We start from the raw sequence: 24360 nt of genomic DNA, 5'->3' as shown, positions 1-24360 counted from the left end.
TTGTTATATAGAGAATAAAGACAGGCTGATCAGTGATCTGTCACCTTTAAAATGTGTATATATTGGAGCTTTTCTAATTGGATTTATAATGAGAAGAGAATACTCCGAAAGCATAGGGAAAACGGTCTGGGGAATGAAATTATGTGATCATTAACACCTTATATAATGTAAAATAGGTTAGAATAATAAGTAGTCCATTAACAAAGTGAAGTTAAAAGGAGGCAGAAAACATGCAAGTATGTCTTAGGTGTATGTACTGGTAAGCAAGAGAGTAAGATGGTGTGATGGTATTTTTCCCTTCCTGATTTCTTGTTACTGCATTGCCTGTATTTCGTTGCAGATGGATGATGACAGAATGGACTCCGTGTTCAAGGACGTGTGGAAAAGGGACCCAGAACAGACAAGTAGCCTGCACACAGCAGCTCAGAAATGGGACCCTGATCAGAGCTAGGGAGAGGGATTGCCTTGGGCCAAAACCTGCTTCTGCACAGCGCTGTGAAGGCCAGGACTGCATGACTGTGTGGGAGGCGGGAGTCTGGTCTGAGGTGCTGCATTTAGTTATGCAAGTAGTCTGTAGTGATTATTTATGCCTTACTATTTTCTGGGAATATGATTTTTTTTTTCTGCAGCAAGTAGCACAGCTCAGCCTAATGATTTTCACGATCCTCATGCAATGATTTGGCAAAGGGATCAGGGTCTAGGAAAACCAGCCATGTAGACCTACTACATTTTACCTAGTTACTGTCCTGGAACAATTTCTTTTGGCCAGTTTTCAAGCACGTATAATCAAGTATGTCCTGACTATAGTAGTTGGTAACCAGGGGTAAATGGAATTAAGGCTGTCACTTACTAGCTACCAGATCTTGGGTTCAGAATGGGAACATCTCTGACATTCTTTTATATGAAGAGATATTAAACAGCAGATGGTTGCTGCTGTTCTGCTTCAGAGAGGCTGTGAGGGTAGCTGCTTGCAAAGAAGGACATTTCCTTCCCTTACTTTCTCTTCTCACCCCTTTTTCTAAGAACAGCACAAGCAGTGGGCAAAAGGGCTTGTAAATAACACAATTTCACGTATGTTGCATTCTGAAGCATTGCTGTAGTAATGTAAGATCTTTCAGTGTGCATGTCCATTTGGCTTTCTTCTTCTAAAAAGCTATACTACTTCTAATAGTAATTGACTGTGGAGGAAGAAGGGTGTTATCACTGCCATCTGAACAAGCTGAAGGTGTTATTTGGAGCTTCTCCTTCCATTGGAAGAGCAAAGGCAATTCTGATTGCCTCCCATACCAGAAGCTGTGCTATGGGTCCCTCCAGGTTCAAAATACAAATAGCAGCTTTCGAAGTGGGTGCAGTACCTTCTTTGGACTCCTCTGCTTAGCAGCAGCACTTGATCCTCAAGCAAGAAAGAGCTAAGACATAGGGAATGTTTTCAAAGATGAAAAGCAGATGCTAAGGTAGAGATAAGAGAAGTAAATAGCAGCAGTTTGTCCACAGAGGTTTATAATGCAAGGGTTGGTTGTGAGAAGAATGGGATTCACTTACAGATGTGCGAGAAAGAAACCCGAATTGTTTAGTTGTGGTTTTTGGTTTGTTTTTTTTTTTACTTGAGAGATGAGGAATAAGTAAGCGTGTTTTTGTTGGAAGCAATAAATATATTTTGGAGAGTGAGGTGTTTCCCATGGTCATTCCTACCATCACCGTTATATTGGAAGCTAGCCATTACTGCTTCCTGCATTTATAATCAGCTTGGCAAAGGAGAGTTTTGATCTGCAAGCAGTGGGATGATCAAAAGCAGTGATAATGTTTTGAGAAGGAAATGGCATAATTTTTGGCAGTGTAAGTGGGAATGATGGAAAAAAACTCCATAGATTAAGACCTTTTGTGCAACTTGAAGAGATTTTTCACATGCTGCATATGCAGTGACTTTTCAAATTCAGTCTGGGTTGTTGCATAGTTTTAGAATATTTACTTCTCCATTTTAACGTTTTTCCCTCCCAAAAAAAAGGCCTCTTAGACACTAGCAGAGTTTTTCTGAAGTTGCTTTGTATCTTATTCTTGTGAACGTTATTTAGATTTTCTTTCATTATATTTCTTTGCTTTCATAGAACAAAGATTGCCTAATATTTTCAGTATAATGTTTCACATTCACCTCATCATCACATCAACATTTCAGATGTTTTCTTCTCCAAAAGCGTAGTTTTTTTCCTTAAGCAAATAATTTTTGATTTAATTATATATTTTAGCTGAAAATGCAGCAATTATCATTCTGCCCCATAAGGAATTTTTGTTCATTTGTTGGTTTTTAACAAATCCAGTGTCTACGTATTTGAAGACTGGAAGTCAGGAAATCACTGAAGTCTTGAAATTTCTGTGTTAGCCTGGCAGAAGTCATTAGTAGATGATAAAATGGGACATCTATGACTTTTGTGGAAACCTGAAAACCATCTTTTTCCAACAGTGCTCTGTGAAGTGTGGTAAGGGAGTACGGCATCGGACTGTGAGGTGCACCAATCCCCGCAAAAAGTGTGTTTTGTCCACAAGACCTAAAGAAGCAGAGGACTGTGAGGACTATTCCAAATGCTACATCTGGAGAATGGGAGACTGGTCTAAGGTGAGGCATCCTTGACACTAGTGCCCCACAGCATAGTACATTTTGCAAGCCGAGTTCTTTGTAGGAGTTGCCTTTATTGGAAGCGTAGGAGTCTCCCAGCGGGGGGAACAATAAGGCTACAAAGAAAATAACCAAAACGCCAAAACATGTAGTCACACTGAGACCACAGTATAAAAAGCAGAAATATGAGCAAAGCATGAGTTGAATCTTCAGTATCATGCAAATTTGGCATAAATTTGCTGTTGTCAGCAGGCAGGCAAACAACTCCAGAAACAGCAGCTGACTCCAACCTTGCAGTTTGCACATTTCATTAATTTGTGTTGCAAATTTTTTGTGTGTTTCCAATAAGTCACACCCTCCAGCCTTACCAGGAAGCACCTTTAGCCTATTAAATTTCCACATAGACCATTTAATATCTAGGAAGCATCTGTTACTGTCTGTTCTGAATGCTTGATGTAGCTGTCAGTACATTATTTCTTGGCATATGGGTTTTGATTTCAGTGAGTGCATAAGTGTAGGCCAAACTGTAACAGAACGTATTGGTTAGATCTGTAATTGTGTGTGTTACCAAGCTGTGAACTTGAACATCTGACACAGTTTTGAATACCAAAACATGTTGAAATGCTGAAAATGAACCTTGTCTGCCGTATTGCAGACCACGCTTTAGCAGAAAGATTGTAATCTATTTTTTTTTCATTTGCTTCTCTTCATAACTCTGCACACAACACTTCTACTTTCAGTGCCTAACATTATTGTAGCAGTTTTTAACTTTCTTGTATGGAGAAGTATTTAATGTATTTTTAGTTGTCTTTCATGTGATGTAACAGCTGGAAACAAGGACTAAAGCCAGCAGTGTATGACTAGCCAGCCTTCCAAGAATTAGCTGCAAGTACTCTGTGGGCAACTAGTGTTTCATAGAATTCTGCTTGGGAGCTCCCCAAGCATCTCTTTATGATGATGCGGTACAAACTGTTACTATCACATTACTATTTATTCCATAGTCTTTACTTTTTCACATTTAAAGGATAAAGGATAGTGTCAAACGATTATTTTTGTTGTAGTGGTGATCATTTAAAATATTGGGAAATATTTTGGAATAGCCTCACAAAACTAGAAGGTAACCCCCTTACCTTAGTTACTTCAAAAGCACAAAGTAGTATAACCATTAATTTTTTAAACAACAGAAGCAACTAACCTTCAGTAGCAGGGTTACTTTTACAAGTGTTTGGCAATGAAGTTTAGTATTTGCATTTCCATACCACAGAACTGCAGTAAAAACCTGCATCATTTAGTGCTACCACCAACAGGGAGAAGACTATTGAGAAATGATCATCTGCTTTCCTGGTTGAAGCAGTCATTCAAATTGGGGTTGCTGAGGCTATGTGGGGACACTCAGATGCTTACACTGTGTTTCCAGTGCTCTCTGGAGAAAGGAAGAGCTTCGTTCTCTAGTTCAGTACTTCACAAACATACATATCATGGATGAATGTACAAGAACTCACTTCTTCCTGTTTAAAATTTACTCACATCTTGCATGTTCTGCTTTCCTCTTACAGTCAAAGCTGTAACACTGTCATCTAAATTGTGCTTTAAACTTCAAAACTAGGAGATGAGAAAATATTTCATATGGAATTGACAAAGCCTTTTGAACAGTTAACATACAGACTGATTGTGACTTGTGCAGCTGAGATTTTCCAAGATTTATAAAAAAAAAATAGGTACTTTAATTTCTCTACAGAGACATGAGTTCAATTTAAAATATACTTGGATTTCCTTTTTTATTCACTGTTACTATTCTGTTCCATTGCTAGAGTACATAGCAACATGAAGTCATGGCATACATGTTAATATGTCTGCAATGGGAGAAACAAATGGAAACCTCAGATAATTGTTAATCTTTGCTCACTGTTTATTTCTAACTCAGAGGTTCAGTGCAGCTTTCTGAGTTCACTATTTTTACTCTTTAGGATTGTTCTTGACATTGACAGAAGGCTGTTCCTATGAGCAGAGCCAAGTTCCCCTAAGCTAATGCCAAGACTTGGCTTGAAAAATTTGAATGACGCTTCTCACACATTGAAACAAGGGGCTTAATGTGATCCTTATTGGCTTTGCTGCTCCCCTTAAACTCCTAAGGTGTAATTTTAAATGAAGCTTAAATTGCACTATTACTGAAAATATAACATTATTCATAATCATAGTAGTACTGTAATGGAGATAATTTGTTTCAGAGGTACAGTCACATAGAGATCAAGTAATTCTTTTGCTCAATGTTTTAACAATAGTACCAAGATCAAAGAAAATTTGACCAAAATTGCAAGCTCCAATCGGTCAATAAACACATCAGTCCTTCTAAAATCCTGACTTAATTTAAAAGTGTGCTGTATAACCTGGCCTGTATGCAGCATTAAACTCCATAATAGCTCTTAAGTCAGCAAGGTGGGTCAATGCGCTGAACGTTGCTGTCCTTAACATCAGTTGGGCTCTGTGCCTGCCCTTGTAAGGAAAATGAGTATGATGAGAAAGTAAAGGATAAAGGGTCAGACGGAGCTTCTGGAACCAGCACCTAGCAACATTACCAATTACATTGCCTTTTCCTTGGAAATACTATACTTAACAATGTAAAAGTTACCATCAGATGAGGAAAGCTTATAGCTACTATAGCACCAGTTAGGACAAAGCGAAGCTCAGTCTAATTAGCAGCAGTGTCCTTCACTAAACTGCCCATTGCCACCCAGTTCAGGGCTATACAAGGACAGAATCAAGCTTATAGGAATTCATTATCTAAGGATAAACAAGTAGGCAAGGGAGAGGTGAAATGAAAAGCATATGAACTGAATGTTTACACATCTGCCTGGCTTACTAGAAAAGTTCATATCACTGTAGAAGTCATTCTCCAAAAAAGACTTAAATGTCAACAGCACAGGGTGCTTGAAGGGCAGGTCTAGGGTACTTTACCCTATGTAGGAAGCTGTGTATATATTTTTTTTGCTATTATCTAGAAACTTCAGAACATTGGTGGAATAAATGGAGCATGAGTGGCAGGATGAATTTTGGAAGACAGAATGATTTGGAAAGTAGGTTTTGAAAATAATAATTAAAACCTTAAGTTTGATATGATATTAGACCAGAAACTTTTGGAGACATTCAGTGGGAGATAATAGGATCAGAATACTAGACAATGGAGCAGAATTTAGGAACAGCAATTTGTAAGATGAAGAAATATAAAGTATGTGTGTATATGAGACCAAAGAAGATAATATGGAACAAGTTCTAAAAGGAAATTTGGCTATGGAAGCTGTAAAGTGGATCCATTCAGTAGAAACTAAAGAAGCAGCAGCAGCAGAATTTTTAAATAGTGTCTGTGCGTTAGACCAGATATGCAGAGGAGTCAAATATGACACCTGGGAAAATGGTCCCAATGGTTGGGATGGAGTTCACTTTTTCACTTTTTCTGTAGCCTGAACAAGCAAAAATGGGGAACAAACGTTAGGCTGCTAAATTTATTGCAGTGAGTCTGAAAAGACATCTGAGCAACTGCTTAGTTTTTACCAATGAGTCCCAGAATTCATGGCCTATTCCAAATTATTTATTTAAGACAGTACATGCAGTGCCCTCTAGAAATGGGGGGGGGTGTGTGTATTGGGCGGGAAGTCAAATCTCCAGCTGTTGGGACGAGACAGAGTGAACCCAACAGGTCACGGAGTGATCTTCCAATTCAGTGGTAAAAAAGCAGCTGCCAGTGCTGAGGACTGCTGGTTTTATGTCCCAGTCAAAGAGCATGTGAGAATGAAGAGAGGAAAAAAAAAAAAATTCATTTTTTTATTCAACAAGATGGGACATTCAACCTTTAAATTGTGGGCTTAAAGATTTAAACAACGCCTAAATTTCCATAGCAAATAGACTCAACTGATTTTGTCTAGAATTTGGGTAATATTCATGTTACAGTTTTAGTGACAAGGTAATTAGCCTTGGTTTTATTCTTTCGATCCTTATCAAAAATTGTTAGCTCTTTTAGATTACAGAAACAGAACGGTGTTGGCCATGAATCAAAATATGACACTATTAATAGATTTATGGACATAGAAATTATGTGACTTTTATGAAATGATAGAAGCCAAAATAATACTGGCATCACGTTAATAACTTTTATATTGACTTAATTATACAGTTAGTTTCCAGAAAATGAGGTATGACTTTGTTTCAGAAATGAAGTATGAACAAATCATATGGAAGATGTCAATATAATGAAATGAGAGTGAGAAGTTTTTTGTATGTTTCTAGCCAATCCTGTAATATTAACATAATTTGTTTCAGCTAAAGGTTTTTATAGATCAGTGTACTGTAATATTTTGCCTGCAATAAATGTAATGTCATGTTAGTTTCTAGATAAACAGTACAAGACCACCCTTAATAATAGACGAAAGCACTGATGAGACTGGGAAGGGTTGTAATAGTAGACATTACCCATTTTGCAAACACACAAAATGAGGCATGAATGGGAAATTTTGGTATCTGTATCACACTTAAGCCTATTGGGACACCTTTGCTGGTTTTCTGCTACAAGCCTCTTTGGATGAGCAGAGATTTTGGGAGTGCCAAACTGGAATCAAAAGGTAATTATGGGCTGATGTTGTGTTGTCTCCTGAATTGCGTTATCTGTAAGTGGGGTTATATTAGAAAAAAATTAAGTTGTGGTACATCAATAATTCCCATCAGGATTGAGCCTTGCTAAGCCCCATAGAAAAATAAAGCAAGAACAAACAAGAACAAAAGAAGCTTAGAGGTCCTGCTGAAAGATGCTTGCAGTCTTATCTGAGAAGTGACATGGTAGGGGGAGAACTATATAATCAAATAAAAAACTGAAAGGAAAGGAAAGGAAAAGAAAGGAAAAAACGTTATAAATCCACCTGATAAGAGCTACTCTTTTTTTTTTTTTTTCCTATGCATCCTAAGAGAAGGTCTCCAGCAGAAGGTACAGCTTTTATACATTTGTTTTGAACATTCTCTTCAAGAAGTAAACAAATGACCTTCTCATGGAGTGCAAGAGATGGTATAATGCAAAAAGAAGGGGAACAGATAAAACCACAACTCTCATAGCTAGAAGAGGATACCTGGAAGGTGGTGGCACATAGCAGAGGCAAATACAGCACCACAGTTAAGAGGGTCTGTACAGCCACAGTCTCATTGCATGGTGTACATCATGCTGCAGGGTGAGATCTGGAAGAGCCATATGGAGAAAAAGGAGATTCGCTTACACAGCCACTGTTGTTGCGTGTCTGAGAAAGCAAAGGTAACATCAATGAGTTCAGCAATTGCATGAAATTGCTTTGGACTATGCTGATTTTAAAGAGTCGTTTTCAGGGAGGCATGCTGAGATGCATGCTAGGAACACAAACCTCTAGTGAAAAAGCTGACTACTGAGTCACCTTCATAAACATTAACAGTTAGAGGAAGTCTAGGAAATTCCAGGAGAAAAGGAGATCAGAAATATATCTCAACAAGCTACATTTTTCTTACTCCCTGGTAGTAGAAGTAAAATTCTGAAAATGCTGCTAAAATAGTTAATAGCAAAATTTATAAATAAATTACTTTTTCTTCCATGTATGCCCAGCGATATTTCAGGACAAAATATTGCTAGTATTAGTATATAGTTATAGCCTTTGAACCTTTGTGCAGCTTTATGAATTTTCTGGGTGCTCCTTCCAGCCATATCTTCTGTGTTCTACCTACAGCCTGAAACCAGACATGTAAGTAACTAGCAATAGGATGAGAGGAAATGGCCTCATGTTGTGCCAGGGGAGGTTTCAATTGGATATTAGAAAAATGTCATTACTGAAAGAATGGTCAAGTATTGGAACAGGCTGCCCAGGGAAGTGGTAGAGTCACCGTCCCTGGAGGTGTTCAAAAAACGTGTAGATGTGGCACTTCAGGACATGGTTTAGTGGGCATGGTGGTGTTGGGTTGATGGTTCGACTTGGTGATCTTACAGGTGTTTTCCAACCCTAATGATTCTATTCTATAAGCGAAGCAGTCTGGCTGCTATTTGCCTTGCCAGTGTTTAGCACTCATTAAAATTGACAGGTATGATTGACTGGATTCTGTCTTAATGTTTTGAGAAAGATGTGTCTATATCATCAAAGCAGACTTTCAATTCTAGCGAAGCAGAAATTGCTACGTCATCATGAATTTTAAAACACTTTTACTACACAATCCAGCCCATTTTATCTGAAGTTGAATAGACCTAGGTATCCATGCTGATCTGTTTTGCTGTTTTCTATTGTTGACAACTGACTGTTCTTTTTACCTTCTCTAATTACCCTCTGTAATTACCTTTCATATTGGCAGGTTGTCTAGCTGTTTATTGAATTGCCAGATTTGGCAAGCTGGCACTACCCAAAGGAATAGATAGCTGTGATAGATATTTTAGTGGTATACGGATTCAGAGATCCAGGGCATTCACTGAGCTTTGTGATCTGACACCTTTCTTTCTGTACAAATGACTGTGTTTGAAGAAATTACTCTTCCTACAGCCTTACTGAAAAGTGACAGGTGTTCTCTGTTAGCTTTAATGGCCTTTTTCAGCTGTGAAATCTGGAGTCCAAGAACTGCATATATCAGATTTCCAAAATGCAAATTTGTAATAAAATTTTTGTCGTTTTAGAAGTCATCCTTGACTATACACAATAAGGTAAAAAATTTGAATGTCTAGAATGTAAGAATATTTTTCAAGCATTCTTTAAAATTAAAAATTAATTACTTCAGCTCCCAAAAATTAAGCTGCAATGTTTTCATGAGAAGTGGATGAATCAAACAAGATACTGTCAACTGAATAATTCTTGGAATGACTTTTTTTTGACCAACTAGGTGAAAGACTCCTTGCAATTTTACAGAGTAATATAAAATACGGCTTCAGAGAGAAAGTTTGGTTAAACAGTTAAGCATCATGGCATTTACTGAACGTATTCAGAAAGAGAAAATCATACATGTACATCTGTGTTGCAACATTAAACTTTGATATGGGATCTTATTTTTAAGAAGGAGATGGGAAAAACTTTTTTGCTATGAGGGTTGCAGAGCACTGGAACAGGCTGCTCAGAGAGGTTGTGGAGTCTCCTCTGGAGATATTCAAAACCTGCCTGGACGCGTTCCTGTGCAACCTGCTGTAGGTGAACCTGCTTTAGTAGGGGGGGTTGGACTAGACGATCTCCAGAGGTCCCTTCCACACCCCACCATTCTGTGATTCTGTGATACAGGGACTACCTTCAAGGGAAAAAAAGTGATTTAGAAATAAGAAAACTAGAATTAGAAAAAAACCCCTTAGCTATGATTATTAGAGGTAAAAGTACAAGTAGGATGCCTTTGAATAAATGTTAAGTGTTTCTACTACAGAGATGATAGCAAGAAACAACTTGCTTGTGCTGAGGCTTGCCCAGAACTGTCTATCAACATTCAGATGTTGATCTCTTGGACCAAACATATCCTGGTGAAGGAGACAAGATCACACCTAGCAGGAGGTGTGTAATGCAGCTACAAAGGCAGAAGTCCCAGAGGAGCAACAGCAACTTCCCATCCCTTCCTGTGCCACTGCCGCTGTCTTCCAAGCCATTCTAATGCAATCTAGATCAGGCCAAATACCAATTCCCAAACTTTTCTCGTTGTAAGCCTTACAGTGCCAGGTCAGGCATTACTGCTGCAGGGGACTTACATATGCATACATAAGCATATGAATACAGATTTAAATAAAGAAAAACATTCTTGTGAATTGCTGAATAGAAGAAATGCCCTATATCCATGACTTCACTATGTGCTTTCCCAGAAATGCCTACCAATTTTTGTTGAGATCTTTGCTGGCATCTTTGAACAGTCTTCTGGAAGGCAAATGCATAATTCAGGAAGTAGATAAATGATGCAGTGAAATCTTGAACATTCTGCTACACAACCATTGCAATGCAGAACTTTATAGCCCAAGTAGCAGGATGCATATCCCGGAGTACTCTACTGAATGAGGAAGAGTAGTAATACTGAGCATCCCTTCAGTGTCCTTGTGCTGGCACTGATTCTTGCTCAATCAGGCTCAGTCTAAAAACATTATTCTCAACAAAATTTTGTAAGATAAGAACTACACTGACCATCAGAATTTCTGTGTCCCATGGAGCTATGCTGAATTTATGTGCAAAAAAAACCCCATCACATAACATCACAACTAAGAAAGGAGCTAATGGAATTGGAAGTAACATGGGATGGCAAAGGGAAGGGCAGAACAAACAAGAGCAACAACTTGTGTTTTATCTTCTCAGAATTTCATTTAACTGAAATGAATATGTTTTGTGTGGACAGCCCATTCTATGTAAGGAATTCAAGTCTCTTCACAATAACTGATTATGTTCTTGAGTCTACACTCTAAGACTATCTCAGTATACAAACAGAAAAACACTACAGTTTGTATGACACTTCATGGCTGGTCTGACAGTTTGGAGGAGAACACCAGTCCCCTGACGTTTTGAACCACTTTTTTATCTTTTCAGTGTAGGCTTTTGCTGCATATTCTTTACTCTGATTTCTGTCTTAATGTTCTTTCTTGCTTTTGCTTAGTGATACACATTTGGCAAATCATTTCATCAGTCCATACATGATAATGACTAGATTTTCTTCTCTGATAGCTGTCAGGTAATTCCAAAGCTGTCAATGTCTGCAGGAAAATTCAGTTACTCAGTCCAGTGCGGAGTCTCAGTCCCATAGGCATTCTTTTGCTTGCTGTATCTCCATCTCTAAGATAGTCTCTCTCTCTTTCCAAATGTTTTCCTCGGAATCTATGGCTGTGTCATCTGCCAACATGTAACTCATTTAGCCAGTTCATTTGGGTTCTGTTAGAATTTATGTAATCCTTCTGCCTTTGTGGGCTTTAATTGATTTTTGTGTGTTGGAAAACTTTTCATACATTTTTTATTCTGTCTTTCACACAGTTAATGTAGATAATACTGCCTCAGGTGTTCGTTCTTGCGATAAACTCATCTTCTGTAAAGTACTTATTTTGTCACAAAAGTAGCTATTGTTTATTTTTTGTTATTTTGTTTTAATCTGTGTGATTCTCACTTTTTACTGTTTTCTAATAGCTTGTAAGTAACAAGAAGCTGAAAATACTTTGAAAATAAAATTAATAACTAATACTTGAAAATTTATTTTGAAATAATTGTTTCAAATTAAAGTTTGTGATTTCTGACTGGCTACTTAACATTATTCATTTACCGGTTTTAAAGAATTATAGGCAGTCTTACCTATTTCTAAATAATCTATGGAAGTTTTACTTTTCTACTTGATCTGTGCTGTTTCAGACTGTTGTTCATAGATTTATGTTTAATCTCCAGAGTTCCCTCATCTAATCTTACCATAAGTACTTCCAATAATGTTTATATAAACCAGAATTCATCCCAAAATAATGATCATTCTTTGGTAAGTTTATCATAGGATCACAACAACTCAGGTCAACATTGTCTGTCTCCTGGCCCTCTGATAGCTCCCTCAGGGCCGTCGTGCTGTTGGGTGACCTCATCACACATAATGGAAGTGTTACACTTCAATGTGGTTTTCCTACTAACAAAGCAGTTAAGAGTAATTTTCTGGTAATCTATTTTCTTCCAATGAAGAATGTGGTTAGACATTTTGAAGAGAAAATTAATGGGTGGAAGTTTTATTTATAGTTGTAAGTTATTTTTCTACTTCATTTTCCATTTCTCTTTCGTTTTTAGTTCAAAAGTAATGGCCTGTTTGTGGATCATGGTATTTCAGCTAAAAAAGGAGTCCTTAGGTTTCACTTTCCTCATAAACTTTCAATTTCTTATGTTTTTTTTTTTTTTTAATATGTTTAATATCCATTTAGCTGAGTTACTGCTATCCCTTCAGATCGTCATGATTTAAAATTTGGTAGATACAGTGGATGGAAGTAAAGTCATTGATAGGGATGAGCTCTTTCATTTACTTATAATTCTACTGGAAAAACTTGAGAGTGCTACACAGTGTGATGCCACTTAAAGGCAAGTACTTAAGTTTATGTGGCAGAAACCAGTTTTTTGACATATGTTTCTTTGATTTCTGAAAAGTAAATAGATAAAATAGTAAAAAGTTTGAAGAGGAAGGGTTTTCTTGAAGGCTTTTTTCCCCCTCTTCTGAAATTTCCTTTATGTCCTTAATGGGTTCATTAAATTGTCTTTTCATTAGAAATGCATAATCCTTTAATTACGTTTTTGTGCTGATGAGCTGTGCCTTTCCGGGGAAGGTTTTCTACAGAGCAGCAGGCCAGCACTGTGATATAAGCTAACATGTTAAATTATATACTCAAAGGCTAATATTTCTAATTCTTTTTAAGAGTACATTTTCATTGGTCCAGAATGACCTACTCAACTAATTTCATCAGAAAGATAAAGGTAATTGTGAGGTCATCAAATCTAACTGCTTCCAGATTTGATAGTTATAGTCAATGGAAAGTCATTTTCTGCCAAAATACCATGCAGTGGTATCTCAGATATGAAAGTGCGAGATATAATAATGTCTTCTTCATCACTAAGCACTAATGGCAGTAATATATACAGTATGCCATATAAAGGATTTTTTACAAAGTGTTGGTAGTATAATATTCAGTCTAATCCACTAAGTGTGAATCCTCTTACAGAGTTGAGTAGCATCTGTACAACCAGTTTTATCACATTGCACTAAAAAATAATTGTCACCTTCCAATTTCTTTGCTGACATACTTTAAAACTAACATACATCCTTAGACAAACCTTTAGTATCTTTAGAATTGATAAAGTATCCATAAAAACGTTGAAAACAAGCCATTATTCAGTAGAAGTGCTGTTGACTGGAGTTGTTTGTTTCCTTGGCTGGAGGGTAAAGATCCTAAAGAAATGGTGCTTATACGGTTTGCTTTCATTTCTCTTATTTCAGAATATCACAACAATCATATATTTATTTTATAAAACAAACAAACAAACAAACAAAAAACAACAACAACAAAGTTGAATATTTGGGTTCAACTTTTATCTGCATTGCCTTATGAAACCGTGAAGGCAAAATACAGTTTGCAGACCTGGGAAAATACAAGCTAAGGCTTCACATCACTGAGAAACATAGAAGTTATTTTATGGTTGTCTTGTAGATCTATAAATTGTAATGGTCTTCAGTCAATTTAGAGAGGATTTCGTATTTAAGCTTAAGCAGGGATACACATTTTGCTGGGCACCTTTACCTGAAAGAAAGAGATAATAATGTGATGGTGAAACTGTTGGCTTGAGTTTTGGACCAATTACCTTACTCTTTTTTTTAAAAAAAATAGAAAAGTGAAGCTTGCCCTGCAATTTAAAAAGTGTTCCTTGAGGATATATTTGTATAGTATCAATAAGTCTGAACCTCCACTTTTTATTGTAGAATACTGCGGCCATGTAGAATGCTGATGTGTAATTAATCATTTGTCAGCATTCACTAGCTTATTTTTTATAAAATCTGCTAGTGTTGTGATGTCAAATACTATTTAACAGTGTGCCTAAGGTCCTGAATAAGAATAAAGAACTGATTTTTCAGGTGGAGGTACGTTTAAAATGGTCTTAAAACTTAAATATGTTTTTGTATTAAATATAGATCTATAGAAAGTATAAACACAAAATGGAAAATTACATGAAAGTAAAGTACATCTGAGAAACATGGCTTCTTGTATCTATTATGATAAAACAGGTTTTGTCCATGCTTTGACATAGATCATTACTGGTAAGAGAAAAGTGCTAGTACCTTCCTTGATTTGGGAGAAAATGAGGGACTGTTGTACAGTCTGTTGTTTTTATGGATCAAGACTCCAGGTTGTCATTCATGGAGTTTTTGCAGCTTAATGCTGAAGTTCAGTCTTCACTTTGAAGTTTTTGGGAACTTTAGTTCCAAAAGAAGAAAGGTCCAGTCTTGAGATGAGGTGATGAGGGTTTCCTCCATAGGAACTCTGTCTCTAGCCTGACTTACCAAAGGTGAGCTGAGGCTCTCTCTGTCTTTAAAATCTTATCTCTTTTGAACAGTTATCCACTACTAATTCTTACTCCAGAAAGAAAAGCTAGAAAGCCACATGAAGGGGCAGGGGGCAGCAGGGACAAAAGAAAAATAAAATAAACAAGGACAACTCAAACTTACTTGCTAAACATAGGAGAGACCAACAGCAGAATTTTTTCAGCTAAACTTAACTCAAGCTCTGAATTTTAAATTTGGCATTCACATACTGAGGTGTTGGGTGTGTCAGAAATGAGAGGCAAAAAGACCTTCCTAGAAATGATGCATGGGACAACTCAGACTCCATCTTATGTTTGGATCCATTAGTCCCTCTTTTTGTATTAGCAACACTATTCAGAAGTGCATTTTTTATATATAAAAAAAGAGTGCTGAAATAAACTGCAGATTATTTGGTTTATATAGATGACCTTTAAGAGTCTTGCCAAACTCAGAAGTCTTTGTTGAAAACTATGCACCAGTTTATCTACTACCTGCCTTCAAAAGCAAACTTCATAAAAACACAAGATATACAAAAAGTTTGCAAGCGTGTCAGCAAATGTGAATCCTGTTGTTAAATCTGATTGCTTGCTATCCTTGTATATCACACTCACTTTATGAAAAGGTTGAAACTGCTTAAATTCTGGAACTGATGAACCTATACATAAATGATTAGGAATGCTCTGCTAATAATTTCCAGTAGAACTCATCACTGAGTTTCCTTACAAGCACGTTGCTCTTGACTTTGAATGCTACTTAGACTTGTAAAAAATTTTTACTGAACAATCCATTTATTCTTGAAAATAAATTGTCAAAGTCAATTCTGTTGATATCGTCACAGATTAGGTTTTTGTTGTGGATTGTATCAGCCTTTGCTGTGATTGCCTGTTGTCTTGGCAGAAAGATGCATTTTAACCGTTACTGTCTGCCAATGACAATTTTTCCCTTAATTTAGGAATTCCTACTTCTTATGAAGGCCAGCTGGAAGCAGCTAACGAATTACAGCACCTTCCTCAGCTGTTGGCCTTGGGAATATGTATTTTCTCCAGAATTTATATCTTTGGCAGGGAACAGAAAGAAGGAATCTTGGGTAATGGGTGTGCACGCCAAGTGTAAGGATTGTTATATTTAACGCCTAGGTTTCTGTCCTTCAAATTATGTCTAAAAGAAGTTCAAAAGTAGGACAAAATTCAAACAGGGCAGGTAGATTTTATTTGAAAGAAAGAAAAACTTTCAAAAAAAAAAACCTGTTAACTATATTTATCCAGGAATTTTTTGTAATCTTTAACAGAAATGTTTTACATATCTTGCTGCTTGAACGGTTTTACAGTACCTTTAGGACTGTGTCCAAAATGCACAGATTAACAGCCACATAAAAAACCTCTGGCTACGTATTAGAACATTTAGTCTAAACCTACAAACACAGTTGTCCTATGGGAATTTTTGCTAATCAGCCACATGGCCTTAAAGTGTAGGTCATCTGAACAGTCAGAAATAAAATGAAATTAACCACCACAAAAATATAGTATTTGCAAGAGTGACATTTGGGAGGTTGGAGGGGGTGGGAAGAAGAGCTATAGAAAAGTATTCATTCACTAGTATTAAAAGCTAGAGTTCTGCTGAATTGAGACAAGTTGCTACAGATTGGTTTGGAGTGGGGATTTTCTGTACATTTTATATATGTCATATTAATATAGATATCTGTATATAAAATCATGGAAAATACAAGCTGTTTTGACAGATTGCTTTCTGATTAAATTCACTGCTTAATAGGTAAAAATGAAAGTATTTTTTCTTTCCTGTAAGTTGGAAGCTTTGTTACAGTTTTAAACATGGAAACTCCAGAAGTATACAGAAGCTATGCAGCTTTAGCTACATACCGCAAGTGCTACCTAAAATGTGACAGCTGCTCAGTGAGAGGTATTTGCCTCAGGCTGAATATTTTCAGTGAGAGAAATCCAAAAATGAGGCAAGCTTAGGAGACAGTTTTGGAAGAATCTGCTTCATCTAGAATGTGCACATGCATATGCAGTAAAATGAGTATGAAAATGAGTTAGAGCTGTTACTCTGAGTTGCATCTAGCTGGTTTGCAGAAGTTGAGGTGTCTCCTAGTGAAATTGGACCTAGTCTATACCTTCACAGAGTGAAAAAAAGATATTATAGATGCCTTTTATCATCCAACATTCAATGGCTGCTCTTACTTATACCAGCAGTTGGCTGGTATGTATGCAGCACAAATTCAGGTTTAAGACAACTTCATGGAGACAAACAAAAATCCCACATTTTGTCTGTGTAGCTAGCAAATGCACTGCTAAATGCCATACCTGAAGTGTGTTTTCCCTGTTTCATACTACTTTGAATATGAGATAATACAGATATTGTAAAAAGATTTTTTTTTTTTTTCTGGCTTCAAATCCAGTAGAATTCTTAATTCTGAAGTCAGACACCGCTGATGATGATGATGTGTGAACAGGGAAAAGCACAGCTTGCCTATCAGATCCCTGGTTGATTTTAAAACACTAGTGGTTTGGAAAAACTTCTCTACTTGTAAACTGATCAGGCTGGCTTTGAAAATTTTGGATTGCAAATCAATGTGATAGCCCTGCCTCTTCACAGTTTTCCCCAGACATCTTGCAAGACTTAATATAAGTTCTTAGTTTTATAACATAAGAATAAATACGAAGTTAAAAATGAGTACGTTTCTGTGAAAAGAAAAGAAGATAAAACAGAAGAATAAAGAATAAGGAATAAAGAATTTTCTTTATTTCCTGCTTCGCCACATATTTCCTATATGAAGTGTGACATTTTATTTTGTCATTCTATGTCAGTTTCTTCCTCTAAAGTTGGGATGTTAATAAGTAGATCATGCAAGACTAAAATCAATTGTTTGCAAGATGTGTACATTTTGGATAGAAAATGACATTGTAATGCTTCGTAATACTCCTTAAAGTAGTTCACAAAGGCCAGTAGCAGCTCAGTCGTTAAAGGGATGTTAGTTCACCAGTGAAGATCTTAATGCCAAAATCTTGCCAAATTCTGCATAGAAACTTGAAGCCTAAATAGTGATTAGCCGAGAGAGAGAGAGATCTGCTTGTTGCATATTTTCTTGGTTGCAGTCACGAAAAGCTTCCAGGACAGAGCTCATTTGATAGAGAGATGTGATTGCTGCCAGAGTGCGCTCCTCAAAGACACCTGCATACATGAATTGTTATGTATTGTCAATGAGCAGATAAACCTTTGGACCCCATTTTATCAGCAGGTGTCTAGTGTTTTCGAATCCCATTCTCCCCTCCAGTACTCCAGAGGCCTAGGTTGCACCTACTCATTTTAAGATAACCAAAGGTTAAGGGCAGATAAATTATTTTTTAGGCGTTCTTATGTACCAGATCCTGCTGGTTCTGGCCTCCTTCTCTGTAGCCAATAAAAGAAGATACATACATACTACAAGCTCACACATACCCTAAGTTTGGTTAATAAACATGGAACTGTTTTACTGAAGGAAAAAAATACAATACTGTGTGCAAAATTACTCTAAATTAAGATCCCTGTGTTATTGTTTAAAAATTATCTTAATCTCATTGGCTTCATCATATTATCTTCATCATACTACATTCATCTTTCCTTCATTCTCAGGTTTGGGGTTTTTTTGTGTTGTTGTTCTTTTTTTTTTTTAGTTTTGCTATTCCATTGTCTCACTTGCTATTCCATTAGAATATTCCAAAGAGAAACCTCTCTGAAATTATGGAGAGAGGAATCCAAGAAGTGGATGGAATTTTGGCAAGATTAAAATTCATGTTCTGGCTGCTATTGGTGATTGAATTTGGGTATGTGTATATGTGATTATACTTGTTTACCGTGTGAATATTGTTGGCCATTATAGGAAGTCAGATTATTTTTAGCTGCTGAGGGAAAAGGTGAAGAATTCAGGAAAAGGAATTCTGTTGAGAGGCTTTTTGTTGTGCAATTTAAAAGCAGTATACCAAGTTCAAAGTTGATGACAGACTTCTACTTTGAAAATACTTCAGTACTAGCTGGATTCCCTGCTGTGAACAACATATTTGCTCATATGTTAAGCTGTGGTTGCTATTGAATAGAAAATTATGTATTCATAATTTAATATCTTTGCATGCCTTGGCTCATGCAGGCTGTATCTGATTGACTTTGCAAGAAATTATAGTTCTTTATTGACTTTATGGAGTTACTCCTGATACACATCACTGAGGACAGAAATAAAATCATGTCCACTTGCTGCCTCTATAGAATGCCAGTGTTTGATTTCATGTGGTTACAAGTTGAAGTATGCTTTGACCCTTGTTCAGTCACTTGTGAAAACACCCTTTGAGTGTGTATCCTATTCTCTTGTACCTGTCTTGGAGTCTCGTGAGTCCAAAAGACATGAATCTTATTTCTTTTGGTGTACATATGTGGGTGTAAGCCCTCTGTTTCCCATTTGGCATGTGTAAATCTCTTCTCCAAGTAACAGTGTTTAAAATGTCACTCAAAAGCACATAGACAACAAAACTAAAAGCTCTATAACATAAAAAGGTAGAAACCCCTTTAGTGCCTCCTACACTCAAAATTTATTGTTTCTTTGCAGAAAACTATACTTTTCCATCTCCATCGTGAGACAGGTTGGTTGGGAAACTTCTTTTATTATAGAACCCTCTCCTTGTCTTTCTCTGTGATTTCAATATTTTTTGAGCTGCTTCTTGAAGACTCCCAAAGAAATGTATTCTGAATATTTATGTAATTAAGATTTTTAAGAATAAAAGTATTTCCAGGATTTTGTGTATGGTAGTGGCATAAATTTTCAGCCAGTGCTCATATCATTTAAAGCAAGAAATTAATATTTGAAGATGTCCTGTATTGTAAATTTCTCCAAAACATAAGGAAATTTGTGGGTATTTGATTCAAAATCATTAGCAGGTAGGAGCAAATTGCAATTATAATTTTTTAAATTAATTTGTAGTTTAAGCAATAGAACATATGTCAATGGAGACAAAAGTAATTCATACCCTGTGAAATTTTGTTCACAGAAAGTCAGCAAAGGGGAAGGCATGTGTTTTGTTGATGTGGAATAGGTTGTGTATGAATCTGTACAGCACTGCCCAAGCTTTCATTCTAATACATTATGTTACTGTGATAGAAGTAGAATCGTTACAGTGCTCAGCTGTTTTATTTTCTCACCTTATTCTCTGTGGTGACAAGATGGGAGGCCAGGCAGCATGTCTCACATGTTGCATTTCTGAGACGCACATGAAAACATGAAGATGTGGTGCAAAGACAGGAGGCATACACTCTGCTCAGTAGGAAGAGCACTTTTGCACTGGCAGGAATAATGGCTTAATTAAAAATGCTTCTGTTTGTCAGGGTCTGTGAGCATTTTCCTTTTTTCCATCACTTTCACCTCTAATAACAGTAAATTGGGATACAGATACAGCAGAATAGCCCCTTCTCGTTTCAGGCACATCGCTGATTTTTAGTTTCATCACAGGCTAGCTACACAAAGTGGATCTTGAGCGCAACAGGATGCTGGAATCAGTCCTTCAATAAATACTGCCAATTTATTTGTGATTTTTTGATTTTTATTTAGCTAATGGAATGGAAGGCAGAAATCTTGGAATGCTGACAACTGACTTCACCTGGACTGGCATTTCACCTTCACATTTACAGGCACAAATACCATTCCAATTAATGTGTTTGCTGTGTGTTTCAGTGCTCCATCACCTGTGGCAAAGGGATGCAGTCCCGAGTCATCCAGTGCATGCACAAGATCACGGGAAGGCATGGCAATGAATGCTTTTCCTCAGAAAAGCCTGCAGCTTACAGACCCTGTCATCTCCACCCCTGCAATGAGAAAATTAATGTTAACACAATAACATCACCCAGGTTAGGTAAGCAGTCAAAATGACACATTCCGACTGGAAGTCTCTTTTTACTTCTTTCTCTCCATAGAGTAATGACCATCACAGTTTAAAAACAGAAGGCTAGGACTCAGGATATGTAAATTCTACTCAGTGACTCATCTCTGCCTCAGTTTTCCAGTGTGTGCATCAGAGACTGTACCTCAGAGTGGTGAAGGGTTTTGCTATCCAAAGAAGAACCATATTGTGGGATGGTATGATATTATGGACACAAAACATCGTAGATGAAAATATGTTTGTACTAGAGGCATTATAAACATATTATATATGTTTATATGTATTTGTCCACTCAATTTTATCGAACACTTCTAAAGTAAGAAAATACCTTGTTTTCCCTTTAAAAGCTCTGCAAACCATGTTCTCATTATATTTGTGAGATCAAGGAGGCCCTTATTTGTTCCTCAGATACAAATAACTCTTTCCACTTGTCTTTAGTTCACATGTTTGCAATCCATGCCTGATGGATTAGAATGTGTGAAGGAAAATTACTGACATGAAGAGATTTGCTCTTCCTGAAGGAACTCTGGTCTCAGTTGGTCTTGAAGAAACTTTGTTACTGCGTAACTACAGAACTGTTGATTCTGTTAATTGTTATTTTGTAGTGGGTTGATGATGTTGGTCTTACCATTAGCTCCTCAAATCATTCATCTGCTTCTTGAGCATGACTGGAGAATATTCAAAGGCTTGCTGTAAGACTGCATGCCCTTTCCAGAGCCCTTGTTAAGATAAACCCTCTTGTCAAATAGATTACTCCTGCATGGAAAGCAAGTCTAAGATTTCAGGCTGTATGTAATCCTTCCTTTAAATCAGTGAAGGGTATTTCCCTTTGAAGTTTTTAACCCTTAAACATTTTGGTATAGTAGTCATTGTTTCAGTTTGCTGGATGAGATGAGACCTGTTGCTTATGGCACTCTCTTCTGCTGTTTCACTGTTTTAAGGTTGCCCTTCATACTTTATCTTTCTTTGTTCAACTGATCTGTAAGAAGCAAGAGGCCATTACTTCATCACTGACGCTTTCCCTCTATAAGCAGCTTTGTGTCACAGAGTAAAGTGAATCACAAAGTTTCACAGGAAAAATGCAGTGTCAGATTCATTAAAATTTGACTTAATCTGAAGTGCACAAAAAGATTGGGCTATGTTGTCCTCATAGAATGGATTATGTAGCACTGATGTTAGTAAACTACAGGTCAGCCTTATCCAGCAGGAGTCAGAATCCAGTCCAGTAGAAACATTAACATCTCCAAAATACAAAATGCAATGCTTCTATTGAATATATTGATCATTTTTGCCTCCAGTTCTATTCCTATTGTGCAGTACAGATCCTCTGGATTTAGGGGCAGGGCTAGTGGAAGCTGATGTGGATTGCACCATCTCTACTCATATAAATATGCTTTAATTTCTCTTTCATTTCTATTAAAAAAGGAGAGTAAAATCTTCTGTGAGACTGACTTTCTTTCAGTTCAATGTTTATGATGATTTTTGGATTATGTCTGTTTCTTTTGCCCTGTTTTTCACTGTTTTCCCATATTCGAGCACTGGAACAGGCTGCCCAGAGAGGCTGTGGGGTCTCCTTCTCTGGAGATATTCAAAACCCGTCTGGATGCACTACTGTGCGACCTACTGTAGGTTAACCTGCTTTAGCAGGGGGGTTGGACTAGATGATCTGTAGAAGTCCCTTCCAACCCCTACCATTCTGTAATTCTGACTTTCTGTGATATTAATTCCATATATGCACTATGGCTTTAATAACTGAATATGCAAAGATCCAAATTTGGTACCAGGGTCCTTCTATGTTAAGCACTGTAAGAGGCTTTCATAAGTGAAAGAGGTGGGTGGATTAATAGATGGCTTCACAAGGAAGCCACACACATGAAAATATGCCTGTTTTGTATAACAGGCACACAACAGAAGTCAGGCTTCTGCATCTGAATGTTTGTGACTGCTAGAGAAAACCGAATACTTAAAACAACCATGAGAGCAGGTAGAGTAAGCCGAACAGTGGCTTTTCAGGCTACAGTGATGTCCTTGTCATTTTAGAAGGTTTCTGAGGAAGAATTTGGTAGTCCAGGATTCCCACAGTTAGAAAGCAGCGACAGACTGCTAATAGAGCAACCTGAATAATTGGGTGAAGAGAAGACATGAAAGATGTGAAGGTAAAGATTAATAGCAAATTAATAATTTGACACAGAAAAAGGAAGACCCATTGGAGTGATTAAAAAGAGAGTGATGCAGTCAGACCAATGTATTGGAAGACTTTTTTTTTTTTTAAAAAAAAAAGGACTTTTTGAGGACAGAAAAAGGTCAAGAAGGTAAGAAAAGCAATGTTTGTGCATTTGAGAAGCACAAAATGCAACAATTAGGCCTGGACAAGTATGTTTGCCCACATATCAACTGTCATTGATTCCATACTGTAAGTTTCATTCTTCTACACAAAATGGATTTGCATTATGAAACATACTATGGGTCTTAGTGTCTTCAAACCTGGTAAGAGTGCCTCATAGTGTGGCATCTGTAGCATTCAAGTTAGTAAGACAGTATATTTCTGTTCCTGTGAACAAAGAATCTAGACGAAACTAAAGGTCTAGTAGGGTATTTCACTAACAAGGAAAGATAATGTAAGACATCACATAGTTTTGTTCAGTTTCCATTCATTGACAACATGGCACAAAGTCTTGATTTCTTGAGCAAAACCTGATCAGAAAACCAGCAGTGATCCCCATGCTTTATTTCCTACTTTTCCCTACCTGCCTCTGATTAAAAAAAATCCCCTTACAGATGTCATTGAGAACCTAATTCTGTGTAACTATTCAAGCTGAGGCTTCCTGTTTTTCCAGCAGCAACTTTTGTCTCAGACTGAGGGCAACTTCATCTGGAGCTGCTGTTTCATGTGACTTTGCTGGAACTGGCTCTGCAGCCCCCACATAGACCTGGCCCCAGCCCCAACCTGCCTGCGTATAGGGCAGAAAGATGGGCTTCACTCTCTCATGAGGAGACAGCTGCATGACATAAAACCAATTCATTTCAATGCAACTTAATCCAATTTATAAATTAAGCTGGCTATAAAAAATTGTAATGTTGAAAATACTGGCAGCTGGAGGATTTCTTTTGTCTTCCTTTTGATGAATATCTACATCTATTCTCCTTTCCCTTCCCCAGATAAACTTGTGGTGTTCTTGTCACCTTTGCTACCTGATTCTTCACTAATAAATGTAAGAGTAAAGTATATTTGATTTTGTTCTTGTTTTTTCACAGCTGCTTTGACATTCAAGTGCTTGGGAGACCAGTGGCCTGTGTACTGCAGGGTGATAAGAGAGAAGAACCTGTGTCAAGACATGAGGTGGTATCAGCGGTGCTGTGAGACATGCAGGGACTTTTATGCGCAAAAAATGCAACAAAAGAGTTGACCTTTGTCAGGCTGGCTGACTCTCAGCTCTTTGCAATATTATTATTTATAAACACACACACATACACAGACACACACACACACACGCTTCTTCGGACCAAATACTATCAGATTACATATAATTTAATCAAATTAATTTATTTTTGCCTGCCAGACATCCTTAATTGTTTTGGTTAGACAGTCAACTTGTTTTATCCTCTGACATTTTCATAATTAATTTTTATATGAACAATTTTTGATACATTTATCAGAATTTTTAAAAAATAGTAACTAGTATTTTAAATGTTTATTTTCAGTAGGGTCGTCACTCTGTTGCCAAAAAAAACCCAAACCACCATGTCATCTTGAATTTATTTTAATTTAGCTGAATAGTTTTGTTGTATATGGAAATAAAGCCCTTTTTA

General features: G+C 37.0%; 1 protein-coding gene across 1 annotated transcript in view; it reads left to right on the top strand.

Moving 5' to 3' along the window:
- Positions 1-23957, top strand: part of ADAMTS19 (ADAM metallopeptidase with thrombospondin type 1 motif 19) — a 146462-nt gene extending 122505 nt beyond the window's left edge. Inside the window, exons 20-23 of the mRNA XM_086479551.1 lie at positions 341-545; positions 2459-2611; positions 20346-20523; positions 23806-23957. Coding sequence (XP_086335677.1) covers positions 341-545; positions 2459-2611; positions 20346-20523; positions 23806-23957 — 688 coding nt within the window. The remainder of the gene's footprint in view (positions 1-340; positions 546-2458; positions 2612-20345; positions 20524-23805) is intronic.
- Positions 23958-24360: the final 403 nt, after the last annotated feature.

The sequence above is a fragment of the Leptosomus discolor genome, chromosome Z, assembly GCF_034619465.1.
Source record: "Leptosomus discolor isolate bLepDis1 chromosome Z, bLepDis1.hap2, whole genome shotgun sequence".
Lineage (NCBI taxonomy): Eukaryota > Metazoa > Chordata > Aves > Leptosomiformes > Leptosomidae > Leptosomus > Leptosomus discolor.
The sequence above is the reverse complement of the archived record's forward strand: the minus strand, read 5'-3'. Positions and strand labels throughout refer to the sequence as shown.